At 45.4% G+C, this 21,427-nt stretch overlaps 1 protein-coding gene across 5 annotated transcripts in view; it reads left to right on the forward strand.

Annotated features, from left to right (window-relative positions):
* The window catches only part of stk3 (serine/threonine kinase 3 (STE20 homolog, yeast)), a 28,016-nt gene extending 10,201 nt beyond the window's left edge, over nt 1–17,815 (forward strand). Inside the window, exons 8-12 of one of the 5 annotated variants that reach the window (XR_006840269.1) lie at nt 1,141–1,263; nt 7,009–7,210; nt 10,103–10,287; nt 16,167–17,607; nt 17,643–17,815. Coding sequence is in view for 2 of the 5 variants with exons in the window: in XM_046361276.1 (XP_046217232.1) it covers nt 1,141–1,263; nt 7,009–7,210; nt 10,103–10,287; nt 16,167–16,328 (672 nt within the window). In the remaining 3 variants the exon portion in view is untranslated. Of the gene's footprint in view, nt 1–1,140; nt 1,264–7,008; nt 7,211–10,102; nt 10,288–16,166 lie in introns of all 5 variants that reach the window. The other 4 variants (XR_006840270.1, XR_006840268.1, XM_046361276.1 and 1 more) reach the window with 4 other exon arrangements.
* The last annotated feature ends 3,612 nt before the right edge of the window (nt 17,816–21,427 follow it).

Consider the following 21,427-nt stretch of genomic DNA (forward strand, 5'->3'; position numbering starts at 1 on the left):
ACTGCAGGTGAGACACACACACACACACACACACACACACACACACACACACACACACACACACACACACACACTACTGCAGGTGAGACACACACACACACACACACACACTGCAGCTACTGCAGGTGAGACACACACACACACACACAGCTACTGCAGGTGAGACACACACACACACACACAGCTACTGCAGGTGAGACACACACACACACACACACACACACACACACACACACACACAGCTACTGCAGGTGAGACACACACACACACAGCTACTGCAGGTGAGACACACACACACACACACAGCTACTGCAGGTGAGACACACACACACACACACACACACTACTGCAGGTGAGACACACACACACACACACACACACACACACACACACACACACAGCTACTGCAGGTGCACACACACACACACACACACACACACACACACACAGGTGAGACACACACACACACTACACACACACACACACACACACACACACACACACACTACTGCAGGTGCGACACACACACACACACACACACACACACACACACACACACACACACACACACACACAGCTACTGCAGGTGAGACACACACACACACACACACGGCTACTGCAGGTGAGACACACACACACGGCTACTGCAGGTGACACACACACACACACACACACACACACACACACACACACAGCTACTGCCGTTGACACACAGCTACTGCAGGTGACACACACACACACACACACACACACACACACACACACACACACACACACACACACACACACACACACACACACACACACACACACACACACACACACACACACACACACACACACACACACACACACACACACACACACACACACACACACACACACACACACACACACGGCTACTACAGGTGAGACACACACACACACACACACACACACACACACACACACACACACGGCTACTGCAGGTGAGACACACACAGACTTCTGCGTGCTCATATAAAACGTACTCTGTACTCTTCAGCTCATCAGAGTAACACCTGGACATTTGTCTGTCTTTGCTGCCCCCTTCGTCTATGAACATAGACACTTTTAGTCAGAGCTTTGGTCAACTTCCTGCCTTCCTCCTCTCTCCTGTAGCATCCGTTCATCACGGCCGCCAAGCCAGTCACCATCCTGAGAGACCTGATCACTGAGTCCATGGAGATGAAGGCTAAGAGACAACAGGAGCAGCAGAGAGAGCTGGAGGAGGAGGACGACTCTGTGAGTATAGTCAATCAATCAATCAAATGTATTAATAAAACCCTGACATCAGCTGATATCTCAAAGTGCTGTACAGAAACCCAGCCTAAAACCCCAAACAGCAAGCAATGCAGGTGTAGAAGCACGGTGGCTAGGAAAAACTCCCTAGAAAGGCAGGATTTTAGGAAGAAACCTAGAGAGGAACCAGGCTCTGAGGTGTGGCCAGTCCTCTTCTGGCTGTGCCGGGTGGAGATTATAGCAGAACATGGCCAAGATGTTCAAATGTTCATAAATGACCAGCAGGGTCAAATAATAATAATCTCAGTAGTTGTCGAGGGTGCAACAGGTCAGCACCTCAGGAGTAAATGTCAGTTGGCTTTTCATAGCCGATCATTCAGAGTATCTCTACCGTTCCTGCTGTCTCTAGAGTGTTAAAAACAGAAGGTCTGGGACAGGTAGCACGTCCAGTGAACAAGTTAGGGTTCCATAGCCGCATGCAGAACAGTTGAAACTGGAGCAGCAGCACGGCCAGGTGGACTGGGGACAGCAAGGAGTCATCATGCCAGGTAGTCCTGAGGCAAGGTCCTAGGGCTCAGGTCCTCTGAGAGAGAAAGACAGAATTAGAGAGAGCATACTTAAATTCACACAGGACACCGGATAAGACAGGAGAAATACTCCAGATATAACAGACTGACCCTAGCCCCCCAACACACAAACTATTGCAGCATAAATATTGGAGGCTGAGACGGGAGGGGTCAGGAGACACTGTGCTCCCATCCGATGATACCCCCGGGCAGGGCCTAACAGGAAGGATATGACCCCACCCAATTTACCAAAGCACAGCCCCCACACCACTAGAGGGATATCTTCAACCACCAACTTACCATCCTGAGACAAGACCGAGTATAGCCCACCAAGATCTCCTCCACGGCACAACCCAAGGGGGGGCTCCAACCCAGACAGGAAGATCATGTAAGTGACTCAACCTACTCAAGTGACACACCCCTCCTAGGGACGGCATGAAAGAGCCCCAGTAAGCCAGTGACTCAGCCCCTGTAATAGGGTTAGAGGCAGAGAATCCCAGTGGAGAGAGGGGAACCGGCCAGGCAGAGACAGCGACGGCTGACCCCGTAATGGGAGGAGTAGAGACCAGAGAAGGCTCGGCTTCAGACTCCGACTCGTTGCTTAATGGGGAAAACCGGTTGAACGTTTCTGTCAGCTGATTGAGCGACACTGGTTGAGCATTCCTACAGTATTTCCTTCCAGAAGCCATGAGAAAGCTGTCCGGCTGCGGGGACTGTGCGAGGGGATTTATACTAACGTTACTATCTGTACTTACTGGTGGCACAGACGCTTTTTCATCCTTTCCTACACTTAAATTATCCTTGCCTAACGGTTGCGTCTGAATCTGGGATTGTAGCACGGCTATCCTCGCCGTAAGGCGATCGTTCTCCTGTATATTATGAGTACAGCGACTGCAATTAGAAATCATGTTAATGTTACTACTTCGGCTGGTGGAGGTCCTGAAGAACCACATCCAGATAAAGCATCATGTTAATGTTACTACTGGTTGGCTGGTGGAGGTCCTGTAGAACCACGTCCAGATAAAGCATCATGTTAATGTTACTACTGGTTGGCTGGTGGAGGTCCTGAAGAACCACATCTAGATAAAGCATAATGTTACTACTGGTTGGCTGGTGGAGGTCCTGAAGAACCACGTCCAGATAAAGCATCATGTTAATGTTACTACTGGTTGGCTGGTGGAGGTCCTGGAGAACCACGTCCAGATAAAGCATCATGTTAATGTTACTACTGGTTGGCTGGTGGAGGTCCTGATGAACCACGTCCAGATAAAGCATCATGTTAATGTTACTACTGGTGGAGGTCCTGTAGAACCATGTCCAGATAAAGCATCATGTTAATGTTACTACTGGTTGGCTGGTGGAGGTCCCGTAGAACCATGTCCAGATAAAGCATCATGTTAATGTTACTACTGGTTGGCTGGTGGAGGTCCTGGAGAACCACATCTAGATAAAGCGTCTGGAGTGAAAAAGTTGAATGAAAAAATTTGGTCAAGGGGGACAAAAGCTCCAAATTGAGTTCAGGTGCATCCTGCTTCCATTATTCATCCTTGAGATGTTTCTACAACTTGATTGGAGTCCACCTGTGGTAAATTCAATTGATTGGACATGATTTGGAAAGGCACACACCTGTCTATATAAGGTCCCACAGTTGACAGTGCATGTCAGAGAAAAAACCAAGCCATCGAGGTTGAAGGAATTGTCCGTAGAGCTCCTAAACAGGATTATGTCGAGGCACAGATCTGGGGAAGGGTACCAACAACTTCCCATGAACACAGTGGCCTCCATCATTCTTAAATTAAATAAGTTATCTTCCTAGAACTCCCCCGATTGCTCAGTTTGGCCAGAAGGGCCTTGGTCAGGGAGGTGAACAAGAACCCGATGGTTACTCTGACAGAGCTCTAGAGTTCCTCTGTGGAGATGGGAGAACCTTCCAGAAGGACAACCATCTATGCAGCACTCCACCAACCAGGTCTCTATGGTAGAGTGGCCAGAGAGAATTCACTCTTCACTAAAAGGCACCTGAATTATTCTGACCTTGAGAAACAAGATTTTCTGGTCTGATTGAACTCTTTGGCCTGAATGCCAAGCGTCACGTCTGGAGGAAAACGGGCACCGCTCATCACCTGACCAATACCATCCCTACAGTGAAGTGTGGTGTGGCAGCATCATGCTATGGGGATGAGCAGTGTTTCGTGTTGTTTTTGCTTTGTCATTATGGGGTATTGATGAGGGAAAAAATCTATTGAATCCATTTTAGAATAAGACTAATGTGAAAAGTCAAGGGGTCTGAATACTTTCCGAATGCACTAAGTATTCACACCACTGAAGTCAACTTTGTCGAAGCAACCTTTGGCAGCGATTACAGCTGTGACTCTTTCGGGGCAAGTCTCAAAGAGCGGTCCACACCTGGATCGATAGTTTTAATAATTCTTCAAATGCTGTTAAGTTGGTTATTGACCATTGCTAGACAACTATTTCCAAGTCTTGCCATGATGCAGCCACCACCATGCTTGAAAACATGGAGAGTGGTACTCAGTGATGTTTGGGGCAAATCTGACAAAGTGAATTGCAGTTTGACTTTAGTGCCTTGTTGCAAACCAGATGCATGTTTTGGAATATTTTTATTCTGTACAGGTTTCCTTATTTTCACTTTTCACTAGGTTAGTATTGTGGAGTAACTACACTGTTGTTGATCCATCCTCAGTGTTCTCCTATCACAGCCATTAAACTCTGTCATTTAGGTTAGTATTGTTGAGTAACTATAATGTAGTTGATCCATCCTCAGTGTTCTCCTATCACAGCTATTAAACTCAGTAACTGTTTTAAAGTCACCATTGGCCTTATGGTGAAATCCCTCAGTGGTTTCCTTCCTCTCTGGCAACTGAGTTAGAAAGGACGCCTGTATCTTTGTAGTGACTGGGTGTATTGATACACCATCCAAAGTGTAATGAATAACTTCACCATGCTCAAAGGGATATTCAATGTCTGAGTTGTATTTTTACCCATCTACCAATAGGTGATCTTCTTTGCAAGGCATTGTAAAACCTCCCTGGTCGTTGTGGTTGAATCTGTGTTTGAAATTCACTGCTCAACAGAGGGGCCTTACAGATAATTGTATATGTTGGGGTACAGAGATGAGGGGCCTTACAGATAATTGTATGTGTGGTGACGAGGTCATCCAGCTCTCACACAGTCCCTGCAATTTATGTGACTTGTTAAGAAATGTTTTACTCCTGAACTTATTTAGGCTTGCCTTAACAAAGGGGTTGAATACTTATTGACTCAAGACATTTAAACTTTTCATTTTTAATTAGTTGTAAACACTTCTAAAAAAGAAAGTTCCACTTTGACATTGAGGTATAGTGTGTAGGCCAGTGAAACAAAATCTCAATTTAATCCATTTTAAATTCTGTCTGTAACACAACAACATGTGGAAAAAGGTTGAGGGTGGGAATACTTCCTGAAGGCTCTGGGGCGGCATGTAGTCTAGTGGTTAGAATGTAGAGGAGGCAGGTAGCCTAGTGGTTAGAGTGTAGAGGAGGCAGGGTAGTCTAGTGGTTAGAGTGTAGAGGAGGCAGGTAGCCTAGTGGTTAGAGTGTAGAGGAGGCAGGGTAGCCTAGTGGTTAGAGGAGGCAGGTAGCCTAGAGGAGGCAGGTAGCCTAGTGGTTAGAGTGTAGAGGAGGCAGGTAGCCTAGTGGTTAGAGTGTAGAGGAGGCAGGTAGCCTAGTGGTTAGAGTGTAGAGGAGGCAGGGTAGCCTAGTGGTTAGAGTGTAGAGGAGGCAGGGTAGCCTAGTGGTTAGAGTGTAGAGGAGGCAGGGTAGCCTAGTGGTTAGAGTGTAGAGGAGGCAGGGTAGCCTAGTGGTTAGAGTGTAGAGGAGGCAGGGTAGCCTAGTGGTTAGAGTGTAGAGGAGGCAGGGTAGCCTAGTGGTTAGAGTGTAGAGGAGGCAGGGTAGCCTAGTGGTTAGAGTGTAGAGGAGGCAGGGTAGCCTAGTGGTTAGAGTGTAGAGGAGGCAGGGTAGCCTAGTGGTTAGAGTGTAGAGGAGGCAGGGTAGCCTAGTGGTTAGAGTGTAGAGGAGGCAGGGTAGCCTAGTGGTTAGAGTGTAGAGGAGGCAGGGTAGCCTAGTGGTTAGAGTGTAGAGGAGGCAGGGTAGCCTAGTGGTTAGAGTGTAGAGGAGGCAGGGTAGCCTAGTGGTTAGAGTGTAGTGGTTAGCCTAGTGGTTAGGGTGTAGAGGAGGCAGGGTAGCCTAGTGGTTAGAGTGGAGGGGCGGGGTAGCCTAGTGGTTAGAGTGGAGGGGCGGCAGGGTAGCCTAGTGGTTAGAGTGGAGGGGCGGCAGGGTAGCCTAGTGGTTAGAGGGAGGGGCGGCAGGGTAGCCTAGTGGTTAGAGTGGAGGGGCGGCAGGGTAGCCTAGTGGTTAGAGTGGAGGGAGGGGCGGCAGGGTAGCCTAGTGGTTAGAGTGGAGGGGCGGCAGGGTAGCCTAGTGGTTAGAGTGGAGGGGCGGCAGGGTAGCCTAGTGGTTAGAGTGGAGGGGCGGCAGGGTAGCCTAGTGGTTAGAGTGGAGGGGCGGCAGGGTAGCCTAGTGGTTAGAGTGGAGGGGCGGCAGGGTAGCCTAGTGGTTAGAGTGGAGGGGCGGCAGGGTAGCCTAGTGGTTAGAGGGGAGGGGCGGCAGGGTAGCCTAGTGGTTAGAGGGGGGGGCAGGGTAGCCTAGTGGTTAGAGGGGGGGCAGGGTAGCCTAGTGGTTAGAGGGGGGGGGGCAGGGTAGCCTAGGTTAGAGTAGCCTAGTGGTTAGAGTGGAGGGGTGGCAGGGTAGCCTGGTGGTTAGAGGGGGCGGCAGGGTAGCCTGGTGGTTAGAGGGGGGCGGCAGGGTAGCCTGGTGGTTAGAGGGGGGCGGCAGGGTAGCCTGGTGGTTAGAGCGTTGGACTAGTAACCGGAATGTTGCAAGTTCAAACCCCCGAGCTGACAAGGTACAAAATCTGTCGTTCTGCCCCTGAACAGGCAGTTAACCTAACCCACTGTTCCCAGGCCGTCATTGAAAATAAGAATTTGTTATTAACTGACTTGCCTCGTTAAATAAAGGTAAAATTTAAAAAAATGAATGAAGTCAGTAACCTTACTGTCCAACTGCTAAAAAGATCTTTATAAGATAGTTTGATTGACCTGACTGTCCTCTCTCTCTGTGTCCAGGAAGAGGAGGTGGAAGTGGACTCCCACACCATGGTGAAGTCTGGGTCAGAGGGGGCTGGCACCATGAGAGCTACCAGCACCATGAGTGACGGAGCTCAGACCATGATCGAGCACGGCAGTACCATGTTAGAGGCAGACCTGGGAACCATGGTCATCAACAGTGATGAGGAGGAGGAGGACAACGATGAAGGCTCAATGAGGAGTGAGTAGAGCTTGTCAGGATAGGCTGTCACTAACATATTGTGATCATTTAATTTATGTATTTATAAAGCCCTTTTTACATATAACAGCTCTGACAGACTTCAACAGGTAAACTTATATCTAATGTACATGAGTATTCAGACCCTTTGCTATGAGACTCTAAATTGAGCCCAGGTGCATCCTGTTTCCATTGATCATCCTTGAGATGTTTCTACAACTTGATTGGAGTCCACCTGGGGTAAATTCAATTGATTGGACATGATTTGGAAAGGCACACACCTGTCTATATAACACACCTGTCTATATAAGGTCCCACAGTCCAAGGAACTGTCTAGATCTCCGAGATGGAGACTTTCAACACAATTAAAAGAGCGCAGTGGACACAATCACTGGGAAGTGGAGACAGTATAAAACTACTGCCCTGGGGCCCAGACTCCAGTACTCTGCCCTGGGGCCCAGACTCCAGTACTCTGCCCTGGGGCCCAGACTCCAGTACTCTGCCCTGGGGCCCAGACTCCAGTACTCTGCCCTGGGGCCCAGACTCCAGTACTCTGCCCTGGGGCCCAGACTCCAGTACTCTGCCCTGGGGCCCAGACTCCAGTACTCTGCCCTGGGGCCCAGACTCCAGTACTCTGCCCTGGGGCCCAGACTCCAGTACTCTGCCCTGGGGCCCAGACTCCAGTACTCTGCCCTGGGGCCCAGACTCCAGTACTCTGCCCTGGGGCCCAGACTCCAGTACTCTGCCCTGGGGCCCAGACTCCAGTACTCTGCCCTGGGGCCCAGACTCCAGTACTCTGCCCTGGGGCCCAGACTCCAGTACTCTGCCCTGGGGCCCAGACTCCAGTACTCTGCCCTGGGGCCCAGACTCCAGTACTCTGCCCTGGGGCCCAGACTCCAGTACTCTGCCCTGGGGCCCAGACTCCAGTACTTTGCCTGCCAGAAGGACAACTGTCTCTACAGCGCTTCAACCATCTGGTCTTTATGGGACAGTGGCCAGGCCACTCCTGGGAAAATGTCATATGACCGCACGCCAGGAGTTTGCATCAAGTCAGGTGAAAGACGACTCAAAAGATTCTGTGGTCTGATGAGACAAAAATGGAACTCTTTGGCCTGAATGCAAAGCACGATGTCTGGAGCAAACCAGGCACAGCTCGTCACCTGTCTTAACACCATTCTTACTGTGAAGCATCTTGCTATGGGAATGCTTTTCAGCAGCAGGGGCTGGGAGAAATACAAATACAGGCGGATCCTTGATGAGAATCTTGCATCAGAATGCAAACGACCGAAGCCCAGGCGACGATGAACATTCCAACAGGACATTGACCCCAAGGATACAGCCAAAGCAACATGGGAATGACTTGGCCCAGCCAAAACAACAGACTTGAATCCCATTGAAAATATGTGGAAAGACTTGAGGAAATGGGCAAGGAAGAACGGGAGAAAAAAATCGGAAGAAATTCACACAAGAACTATCTTTCTAGAGAGTTTTTCCGAGCCACCGTGCTTCTACACCTGCATTGCCTGGTCCTCTCTAGGTTTCTTCGTAGGTTTTGGCCTTTCTAGAGAGTTTTTCCTAGCCACCGTGCTTCTACACCTGCATTGCCTGGTCCTCTCTAGGTTTCTTCGTAGGTTTTGGCCTTTCTAGAGTTTTTCCTCGCCACCGTGCTTCTACACCTGCATTGCCTGGTCCTCTCTAGGTTTCTTCGTAGGTTTTGGCCTTTCTAGAGAGTTTTTCCTAGCCACCGTGCTTCTACACCTGCATTGCCTGGTCCTCTCTAGGTTTCTTCGTAGGTTTTGGCCTTTCTAGAGAGTTTTTCCTAGCCACCGTGCTTCTACACCTGCATTGCCTGGTTCCTCTCTAGGTTTCTTCGTAGGTTTTGGCCTTTCTAGAGAGTTTTTCCTAGCCACCGTGCTTCTACACCTGCATTGCCTGGTCCTCTAGGTTTCTTCGTAGGTTTTGGCCTTTCTAGAGAGTTTTTCCTAGCCACCGTGCTTCTACACCTGCATTGCCTGGTTCCTCTCTAGGTTTCTTCGTAGGTTTTGGCCTTTCTAGAGAGTTTTTCCTAGCCACCGTGCTTCTACACCTGCATTGCCTGGTCCTCTCTAGGTTTCTTCGTAGGTTTTGGCCTTTCTAGAGAGTTTTTCCTAGCCACCGTGCTTCTACACCTGCATTGCCTGGTCCTCTCTAGGTTTCTTCGTAGGTTTTGGCCTTTCTAGAGAGTTTTTCCTAGCCACCGTGCTTCTACACCTGCATTGCCTGGTTCCTCTCTAGGTTTCTTCGTAGGTTTTGGCCTTTCTAGAGAGTTTTTCCTAGCCACCGTGCTTCTACACCTGCATTGCCTGGTTCCTCTCTAGGTTTCTTCGTAGGTTTTGGCCTTTCTATGGAGTTTTTCCTCGCCACCGTGCTTCTACACCTGCATTGCCTGGTCCTCTCTAGGTTTCTTCGTAGGTTTTGGCCTTTCTAGAGAGTTTTTCCTAGCCACCGTGCTTCTACACCTGCATTGCCTGGTTCCTCTCTAGGTTTCTTCGTAGGTTTTGGCCTTTCTATGGAGTTTTTCCTCACCACCGTGCTTCTACACCTGCATTGCTTGCTGTTTGGGGTTTTAGGCTGGGTTTCCGTACAGCACTTTGAGATATCAGCAGATGTATTTATAAAGCCCTTTTTACATTTGATTGGTGGAGATTACAGCTTTGAGTTCAATCAAAGGTACTTCCAGAAAGTATGGACTAGGGGGTGTGAATACTTATGTACATGAAATATGACTGAATATAACTTTGTGTTGGTGGGGGATATCAATGTATTCCTTTTGGAATTCAGGCGGTAACAACATGTGGAATAAAGGGGTGTGAATACTTTATATAGTAAAGTAGATGATGTTTGTTCTCTGCCCAGGACACCCCACCTCCCAGCAGGCCCTGAGACCCTCCTTCATGGACTACTTTGACAAGCAGGACTCTAAGGTACAACAGGAGAGCTATAACCATAACCGGCAGCAGGAACCAGGCTATCACATCAGCCAGGCTAAGGACGTCTTCCCTGACAACTGGAAGGTTCCGCAGGATGGAGACTTTGACTTTGTGAGTTACACCTAATCACCCTTCCATAGAACAACATATAGAACCATCCATGGAACGACATATAGAACCATCCATGGAACGACATGTAGAACCATCCATGGAACTACATATAGAACCATCCATAGAACTACATATAGAACCATCCATGGAACTACATATAGAACCACCCATGGAACTACATATAGAACCACCCATGGAACTACATATAGAACCACCCATAGAACTACATATAGAACCATCTACATATAGAACCATCCATGGAACTGTAGAACCATCCATAGAAACCATCCATGGAACGACATGTAGAACCATCCATGGAACGACATGTAGAACCATCCATAGAACTACATATAGAACCATCCATGGAACGACATATTGAAATACATATAGAACCATCCATGGAACGACATATTGAAATACATATAGAACCACCTATAGAACCATCCATGGAACTACATATAGAACCATCCATGGAACTACATAGAACCATCCATGGAACTACATATAGAACCATCCATGGAACTACATATAGAACCATCCATGGAACGACATATAGAACCATCCATGGAACGACATATAGAACCATCCATGGAACTACATATAGAACCACCCATAGAACTACATATTGAAATGCATATAGAACCACCCATAGAACTACATATATAGAACCACCCACAGAACTACATACAGAACCACATATAGAACCATCCATGGAACGACATATAGAACCATCCATGGAACGACATATAGAACCACCCATAGAACTACATACAAAACCACATATAGAACTACATACAGAACCACATATAGAACCACCCATATAACTACATACAGAACCACATATAGAACCATCCATGGAACTACATATTGAAATACATATAGAACCACCCACAGAACCACATACAGAACCACATATAGAACCATCCATGGAACGACATATAGAACCATCCATAGAACTACATATAGAACCACCCATAGAACTACATACAGAACCATCCATGGAACGACATATAGAACCATATGGAACTACATATAGAACCATATAGAACTATCCAAATGACATATAGAACCATCCATGGAATGACATATAGAACCATCCATGGAACGACATATAGAACCATCCATGGAACTATATATAGAACCATATAGAACCATCCATGGAACGACATATAGAACCATCCATGGAACGACATATAGAACCATCCATGGAACGACATATAGAACCATCCATGGAACGAACCATCCATGGAACCATGGAACGACATGTAGAACCATCCATAAAACGACATGTAGAACCATCCATAAAACGACATAGAACCATCCATGGAACGACATATACATATAGAACCATCCATGGAACGACATATAGAACCATCCATAGAACTACATATAGAACCATCCATAGAACTACATATAGAACCATCCATAGAACTACATATAGAACCATCCATGGAACGACATATTGAAATACATATAGAACCATCCATAGAACTACATATAGAACCATCCATAGAACTACATATAGAACCATCCATAGAACTACATATAGAACCATCCATAGAACTACATATAGAACCATCCATAGAACTACATATAGAACCATCCATAGAACTACATATAGAACCATCCTTGGAACTACATATAGAACCATCTATGGAACTACATATAGAACCATCCATAGAACGACATATAGAACCATCCATGGAACGACATATAGAACCATCCATAGAACTACATATAGAACCATCCATAGAACGACCTATAGAACCACCCATAGAACTACATATAGAACCATCCATAGAACATATAGAACCATCCATAGAACTACATATAGAACCATCCATGGAACTATATAGAACCATCTATGGAACTACATATAGAACCATCCATAGAACGACATATAGAACCATCCATGGAACCATCCATAGAACTACATATAGAACCATCCATAGAACGACCTATAGAACCACCCATAGAACGACATATAGAACCACCCATAGAACTACATATAGAACCATCCATGGAACGACATATAGAACCATCCATGGAACGACATATAGAACCATCCATGGAACGACATATAGAACCATCCATGGAACGACATGTAGAACCATCCATGGAACGACATGTAGAACCATCCATGGAACGACATGTAGAACCATCCATGGAACGACATGTAGAACCATCCATAGACCGACATATTGAAATACATATATAACCATCCATAGAACTACATATAGAACCACATATAGAACTACATACAGAACCATCCATAGAACCATCCATGAAACGACATATAGAACCACCCATGGAACGACATATTGAAATACATATAGAACCATCCATGGAACTACATATAGAACCATCCATGGAACTACATATAGAACCATCCATGGAACTACATATAGAACCATCCATGGAACTACATATAGAACCATCCATGGAACTACATATAGAACCATCCATGGAACTACATATAGAACCATCCATGGAACTAGATATAGAACCATCCATGGAACTAGATATAGAACCATCCATGGAACTACATATAGAACCATCCATGGAACTAGATATAGAACCATCCATGGAACTACATATAGAACCATCCATGGAACGACACATAGAACCATCCATGGAACGACACATAGAACCATCCATGGAACTGCATATAGAACCATCCATGGAACTGCATATAGAACCATCCATGGAACTGCATATAGAACCATCCATGGAACTGCATATAGAACCATCCATGGAACTACATATAGAACCATCCATGGAACTACATATAGAACCATCCATGGAACTACATATAGAACCATCCATGGAACTACATATAGAACCATCCATGGAACTACATATAGAACCATCCATGGAACTACATATAGAACCATCCATGGAACGACATATAGAACCATCCATGGAACGACATATAGAACCATCCATGGAACGACATATAGAACCATCCATGGAACGACATATAGAACCATCCATGGAACGACATATAGAACCATCCATGGAACGACATATAGAACCATCCATGGAACGACATATAGAACCATCCATGGAACGACATATAGAACCATCCATAGAACGACATATAGAACCATCCATAGGCCTACGTATGGAACGACACATGGAACTGTCCGTGGAACGACGTCTGGGGCGGTCGTTCTTGGTCTCAGGATGCTTTACTGTTGGCATGACACAGGACTAATGGTAGCGCTCACCTTGTCTTCTCCGGACAAGCTTTCTTCCGAATGACCCAAGCAATCGGAAAGGGGATTCATCAGAGAAAACGACTTTACCCCAGTTCTCAGCAGTCCAATCCCTGTACCTTTTGTAGAATATCAGTCTGTCCCTGATGTTTTTCCTGGAGAGAAGTGGCTTCTTTGCTGTCCTTCTTGACACCAGGCCATCCTCTAAAAGTCTTCGCCTCACTGTGCGTGCAGATGCACTCACACCTACCTGCTGCCATTCCTGAGCAAGCTCTGTACTGGTGGTGTCCGATCCCACAGCTGAATCAACTTTAGGAGACGGTCCTGGCGCTTGCTGGACTTTCTTGGGCGCCCAGAAGCCTTCTTCACAACAATTCAACAGCTCTCCTTGAAGTTCTTGATGATCTGATAAATGGTTGATTTAGGTGCAATCTTATTATTAACCTTATTGTGCAAAGCAATGATGACGGCGTGTGTTTTTCCCTGCAGGTAACCATGTTTGACAGAGGAAGAATAATGATTCCAAGCACCTCCCTCCTTTTGAAGCTTCCAGTCTGTTATTCGAACTTAATCAGCATGACAGAGTGATCTCCAGCCTTGTCCTCGTCAACACTCACACCTGTGTTAACAAGATAATCACTGACATGATGTCAGCTGCTCCTTTTGTGGCAGGGCTGAAATGCAGTGGAAATGTTTTTGGGGGATTCAGTTCATTTGCATGGCAAAGAGGAACTTTGCAATTAATGGCAATTCATCTGATCACTCTTCATAACATTTTGGAGTCTATGCAAACTGCCATCATACAAACTGAGGCAGCAGACTTTGTGAAAATTAATATTTGTGTCATTCTCAACTTTTTGCCACAACTGTAGAACCGTCCGTGGAATTACATCTATAATCTCTATAGTAATTTAATAGCATCTCTGGGATCAGTAATAGTCATAGTAATTTAATAGCATCTCTGGGATCAGTAATAGTCATAGTAATTTAATAGCATCTCTGGGATCAGTAATAGTCATAGTAATTTAATAGCATCTCTGGGATCAGTCATAGTAATTTAATAGCATCTCTGGGATCAGTAATAGTAATTTAATAGCATCTCTGGGATCAGTAATAGTAATTTAATAGCATCTCTGGGATCAGTCATAGTAATTTAATAGCATCTCTGGGATCAGTCATAGTAATTTAACAGCATCTCTGCATCTCTGGGATCAGTCATAGTAATTTAATAGCATCTCTGGGATCAGTCATAGTAATTTAATAGCATCTCTGGGATCAGTAATAGTAATTTAATAGCATCTCTGGGATCAGTAATAGTCATAGTAATTTAATAGCATCTCTGGGATCAGTAATAGTCATAGTAATTTAATAGCATCTTTGGATCAGTAATAGTAATTTAATAGCATCTCTGGGATCAGTCATAGTAATTTAATAGCATCTCTGGGATCAGTAATAGTAATTTAATAGCATCTCTGGGATCAGTAATAGTAATTTAATAGCATCTCTGGGATCAGTCATAGTAATTTAATAGCATCTCTGGGATCAGTCATAGTAATTTAATAGCATCTCTGGGATCAGTCATAGTAATTTAATAGCATCTCTGGGATCAGTCATAGTAATTTAATAGCATCTCTGGGATCAGTCATAGTAATTTAATAGCATCTCTGGGATCAGTCATAGTAATTTAATAGCATCTCTGGGATCAGTCATAGTAATTTAATAGCATCTCTGGGATCAGTAATAGTCATAGTAATTTAATAGCATCTCTGGGATCAGTAATAGTCATAGTAATTTAATAGCATCTCTGGGATCAGTAGTCATAGTAATTTAATAGCATCTCTGGGATCAGTAGTCATAGTAATTTAATAGCATCTCTGGGATCAGTAGTAGTCATAGTAATTTAATAGCATCTCTGGGATCAGTAATAGTCATAGTAATTTAATAGCATCTCTGGGATCAGTAATAGTCATAGTAATTTAATAGCATCTCTGGGATCAGTAATAGTCATAGTAATTTAATAGCATCTCTGGGATCAGTAATAGTAATTTAATAGCATCTCTGGGATCAGTAATAGTCATAGTAATAATAGCATCTCTGGGATCAGTAGTCATGTGATAGTCATGTGACCACCTCTTTCCGTCCCTTGGTCTTTACTTCCTCTCTGACACAGGCTTTGCCGTGTTCTAAAGTTGCTTCTCTCCCTCTGTGTGTCTGTGTCCGTGTCCCTGTCTGTGTCCCTGTCTGTGTCCCTGTCTGTGTCCATGTCTGTGTGTGTCTGTGTGTCTACGTGTGTCTGTGTCCCTGTCTGTGTGTGTCTGCGTGTGTCTGTGTCCATGCATGTGTCCCTGCATGTGTCTGTGTGTCTCTGTGTGTCTGTGTCCCTGCGTGTGTCTGTGTCTCTGTCTCTGTGTGTCTGTGTCCCTGCGTGTGTCTGTGTCTCTGTCTCTGTGTGTCTGTGTCCCTGCGTGTGTCTGTGTCTCTGTCTCTGTGTCTGTGTCCCTGCGTGTGTCTGTGTCCCTGCGTGTGTCTGTGTCCCTGCGTGTGTCTGTGTGTCCCTGTGTGTCTGTGACCCTGTGTGTGTCTGTGTCCCTGCGTGTGTCTGTGTGTCTGTGTCTCTGTGTCCCTGCGTGTGTCTGTGTCCCTGCGTGTTCTCTGTCTAAGCAGCTGAAGAACCTTGACTTTGAGGAGCTGCAGCTGCGTCTGACGGCTCTGGATCCCATGATGGAGAGAGAGATCGAGGAGCTGCGCCAGCGCTACACCGCCAAGAGACAACCCATCCTCGACGCAATGGACGCCAAGAAACGCAGACAGCAGAACTTCTGAAGAGCCTGACCTGAGGAACACATTCTGACCTGGGCCCGTGTTCATACAGCGTCTCACATTCCAGAGTGCTGATCTAGGCTAAGGTCCACTTTCCATGTAATCTTATTCCTTATGATCTAAAAGGCAGAACTGATGCTAGATCAGCACTCTGGCAGCAGAACTGATGCTAGATCAGCACTCTGGCAGCAGAACTGATGCTAGATCAGCACTCTGGCAGCAGAACTGATGCTAGATCAGCACTCTGGCAGCAGAACTGATGCTAGATCAGCACTCTGGCAGCAGAACTGCTGATGACCTTAGAGAAGGCATGGTGCTTTCTGTTAAGACCTGACCAAGGGAGAGGAGAGACCTGATAGCTCTCTGGAATTTAATTCAACCTGGTCTCCTAAATGTCCATTTTCTCATCACCACCCCAGTAGTCAGGATGACTCCAGTCCACACTATTTTCCCATTGCTCTGGACTAATGTAAAAATTCTTAGCCTCCCCATCTGTTAATGATGAACCTGTAGGTATCCTCACATCTCTCTGTTAATTATGAACCTGTAGGTATCCTCACATCTCTCTGTTAATTATGAACCTGTAGGTATCCTCACATCTCTCTGTTAATTATGAACCTGTAGGTAGTCTCACATCTCTCTGTTAATGATGAACCTGTAGGTAGTCTCACATCTCTCTGTTAATTATGAACCTGTAGGTAGTCTCACATATCTCTGTTAATTATGAACCTGTAGGTAGTCTCACATCTCTCTGTTAATTATGAACCTGTAGGTAGTCTCACATCTCTCTGTTAATTATGAACCTGTAGGTAGTCTCACATCTCTCTGTTAATGATGAACCTGTAGGTAGTCTCACATCTCTCTGTTAATGATGAACCTGTAGGTAGTCTCACATCTCTCTGTTAATGATGAACCTGTAGGTAGTCTCACATCTCTGTTAATTATGAACCTGTAGGTAGTATCACATCTCTCTGTTAATTATGAACCTGTAGGTAGTCTCACATCTCTCTGTTAATTATGAACCTGTAGGTAGTCTCACATCTCTCTGTTAATGATGAACCTGTAGGTAGCCTCCCCATCTGTTAATGATGAACCTGTAGGTAGCCTCCCCATCTGTTAATGATGAACCTGTAGGTAGTCTCACATCTCTCTGTTAATGATGAACCTGTAGGTAGCCTCACATCTCTCTGTTAATTATGAACCTGTAGGTAGCCTCACATCTCTCTGTTAATGATGAACCTGTAGGTAGTCTCACATCTCTCTGTTAATTATGAACCTGTAGGTAGCCTCACATCTCTGTTAATGATGAACCTGTAGGTAGCCTCACATCCCAAAGTATAATTTTCCTAAAGATGTTTCTCCCCTTTTCAAAGCGTCCTTTGACTGATAAATACTAGCTGGGTTTCTCCTAGCTCTGCTACTGTTATCAGGCTCTTGGGGAGATTACCAGCAGTAATGAATAATAATATTAAAGTTACTTGTAGACTTTCTGCATTGTAATTTCAGAAAATGTCCAGAATATATCTGCAGTAATAGTGGAATGATAGTGTTTTACACAACCAAAAAAATGTTTGATTGACAACAACAGCCAGACTGGTTTGTGTTGTCAAGATGGGTAAACTGCACCCTCCCCCTCTCCCATCGGCGTCACGAAGAGGCGTGGTCATCTCCTCGAGCACAACCAACAATGGCAGACTGGGTAAAGCGCCCAATCACTCTTTCCTGGTTACTACAGTTCTACACTCTTTCCTGGTTACCACAGTTCTACACTCTTTCCTGGTTACCACAGTTCTACACTCTTTCCTGGTTACCACAGTTCTACACTCTTTCCTGGTTACCACAGTTCTACACTCTTTCCTGGTTACCACAGTTCTACACTCTTTCCTGGTTACCACAGTTCTACACTCTTTCCTGGTTACCACAGTTCTACACTCTTTCCTGGTTACACAGTTCTTTCCTGGTTACCACAGTTCTACACTCTTTCCTGGTTACAGTTCTACACTCTTTCCTGGTTACCACAGTTCTACACTCTTTCCTGGTTACCACAGTTCTACACTCTTTCCTGGTTACCACAGTTCTACACTCTTTCCTGGTTACCACAGTTCTACACTCTTTCCTGGTTACCACAGTTCTACACTCTTTCCTGGTTACCACAGTTCTACACTCTTTCCTGGTTACCACAGTTCTACACTCTTTCCTGGTTACCACAGTTCTTCACTCTTTCCTGGTTACCACAGTTATACACTCTTTCCTGGTTACCACAGTTATACACTCTTTCCTGGTTACCACAGTTATACACTCTTTCCTCAATTCCTGTTTATGTGAGAACATATAGTTGGGAATCATTGTACCATCTAAATTGCTGTGAATATATATTTTTAATAGCAAAAAAGATAGTTTTTACAGCTAGTTGGTGGAGGAAATGTAAAGTAAAATAGTCTTACCACAATGTTCCAGGGAAATAGCTGTTGAAACACTCCACTATGGTAGAGGCAGCCAGACTGGTGGACAGTAGAGGAGGGGATCAATGGGAGCCCCGTGGTGTTTGTTTGATATTATCAGGATGTAATACTATATAACCCAGTTACGGAAAGCGGTGACGCTTTGTCCATGACCAAAGACTCTTAATGAGAACGAAAGAGCAATGAATTCACATGATCCGAGTGGACAGACTCCTTTTCTAGGAACTAGATCTGAAAAGCTAATGGAGGTGATGTTACTCCATTAGGAACTAAGCTGAGCAAAAATATAAACACAACATGTAAAGTTTTGGTTCCATGTTTCATGAGTTGAAATAAATAAAAAAACAGAAATGTTCTATACGCACAAATCTTATTTCTCTAAAATGTTGTGCAGAAATGTGTTTACATCCCTGTTAGTGAGCATTTCTCCTTTGCCAAGATAATCCATCCACCTGACAGGTGTGGCATATCAAGAAGATGATTTAACACCATGATCATTACACAGGTGCACCTTGTGCTGGGGATTGTTTTGCCATTAAAATGTGCTGTTTTGTCACAACGCAATGCCACAGATGTCTCAAGTTTTTAGAGCGCTTGCAATTGGCAAGCAGACTGCAGGAATGTCTACCAGAGCTGTTGCCAGGGAGTGTATTGTTAATTTCTCTACCGTAAGCCACCTACGTCATTATTGGGGGATAAATTGTCAGGACTGCATCGTGTGGGCGAGCAGTTTACTGATGTCAACGTTGTGAACAGAGTGGTGGTTGTGGGCAGGCATAAGCTATTGACAACGATCACAATTGCATTTTTTCGATGGCAATTTGAAGGCACAGAGATACCGTGACGAGGGGTGGTCAGTCCTCTTCTGGCTGTGCCGGGAGAGGCATGGTCCTAGGGCTCAGGCCCTCCAAGAGAAAGAATGAAAGAGAGAATTAGAGGGAGCATAATTAAATTCACACAGGACGCCGGATAAGACAGGATAAATACTCCAGATATAACAAACTGACCCTAGCCCCCGACACACAAACTACTGCAGAATAAATACTGGAGGCTGAGACAGCAGGGGTCGGGAGACTGTGGCCCCATCCAACTATATCCCCGGACAGGGCCAAACAGGCAGGATATAACCCCACCCAATTTACCAAAGCACAGCCCCCACACCACTAGAGGGATATCTTCAACCACCAACTTACCATCCTGAGACAAGGCCGAGTATAGCCCACAAAGATCTCCGCCACGGCACAACCCAAGGGGGGGCGCCAACCCAGACAGGAAGATCACGTCAATGACTCAACCCACTCAAGTGACGCACCCCTCCTAGGGACCGCATGGAAGAGCACCAGTAAGCCAGTGACTCAGCCCCTGTAATAGGGTTGGAGGCAGAGAATCATGCTGAATCATGTTTCAGCATGATAATGCACTGCCCCATGTCGCAAGGATCTGTACACAATTCCTGGAAGCTGAAAATGTCCTAGTTCTTCCGTGGTCTGCATACTCACCAGACATGTCACCCATTGAGCCTGTTTGGGATGCTCTGGATCGACATGTACGACAGCATGTTCCAGTTCCTGCCAATATCCAGCAACTTCGCCCAGCCATTAAAGAGGAGGGTGGCCACATTCCACAGGCCATAATCAACAGCCTGATCAACTCTATGTGAAGGAGATGTTGCGATGCATAAGGCAAATAGTGGTCACACCAGATACTGACTGGTTTTCTGATCCACACCAGATATTGACTGGTTTTCTGATCCACGCCAGATACTGACTGGTTTTCTGATCCACACCAGATACTGACTGGTTTTCTGATCCACACCAGATACTGACTGGTTTTCTGATCCACGCCAGATACTGACTGGTTTTCAGATACTGACTGGTTTTCTGATCCACGCCAGATACTGACTGGTTTTCTGATCCACACCAGATACTGACTGGTTTTCTGATCCACGCCAGATACTGACTGGTTTTCTGATCCACGCCAGATACTGACTGGTTTTCTGATCCACACCAGATACTGACTGGTTTTCTGATCCACACCAGATACTGACTGGTTTTCTGATCCACACCAGATACTGACTGGTTTTCTGATCCACGCCAATACCTTTAAAAAAATCAATGCATCCGTGACCAACATGGCATGGATCAGAAACCAATCTAATGGAGGTGATGTGCTTTTATGTGAACCATGAACCCTGTTCATTGGAATGTCTGCTAGTTGATTCTCCTGTTCTGCTTGATTTTCTGAGACAGTTGTTTACTACAGTACTTATATTTTTCATCAAGTCAGTGCCGATATTGTTGCATACAACATTTGAAAGGTCTATCATTTTCATCAACTCAAAGTTACCATAAACCATAGATGCCTTCAATTGCTCAATTTATAGTCATGCTCAATTTAAAGCCAGATGTACCTCATCCCTTCACTAAAGTCAGATGTACCTTGCCTTATCCCTTCACTAAAGCCAGATGTACCTCATCCCTTCACTAAAGCCAGATGTACCTTGCCTCATCCCTCCACTAAAGCCAGATGTACCTTGCCTCATCCCTTCACTAAAGTCAGATGTACCTTGCCTCATCCCTTCACTAAAGCCAGATGTACCTTGCCTCATCCCTTCACTAAAGCCAGATGTACCTCATCAAA

Source organism: Oncorhynchus gorbuscha, linkage group LG09 (genome assembly GCF_021184085.1).
Source record: "Oncorhynchus gorbuscha isolate QuinsamMale2020 ecotype Even-year linkage group LG09, OgorEven_v1.0, whole genome shotgun sequence".
Lineage (NCBI taxonomy): Eukaryota > Metazoa > Chordata > Actinopteri > Salmoniformes > Salmonidae > Oncorhynchus > Oncorhynchus gorbuscha.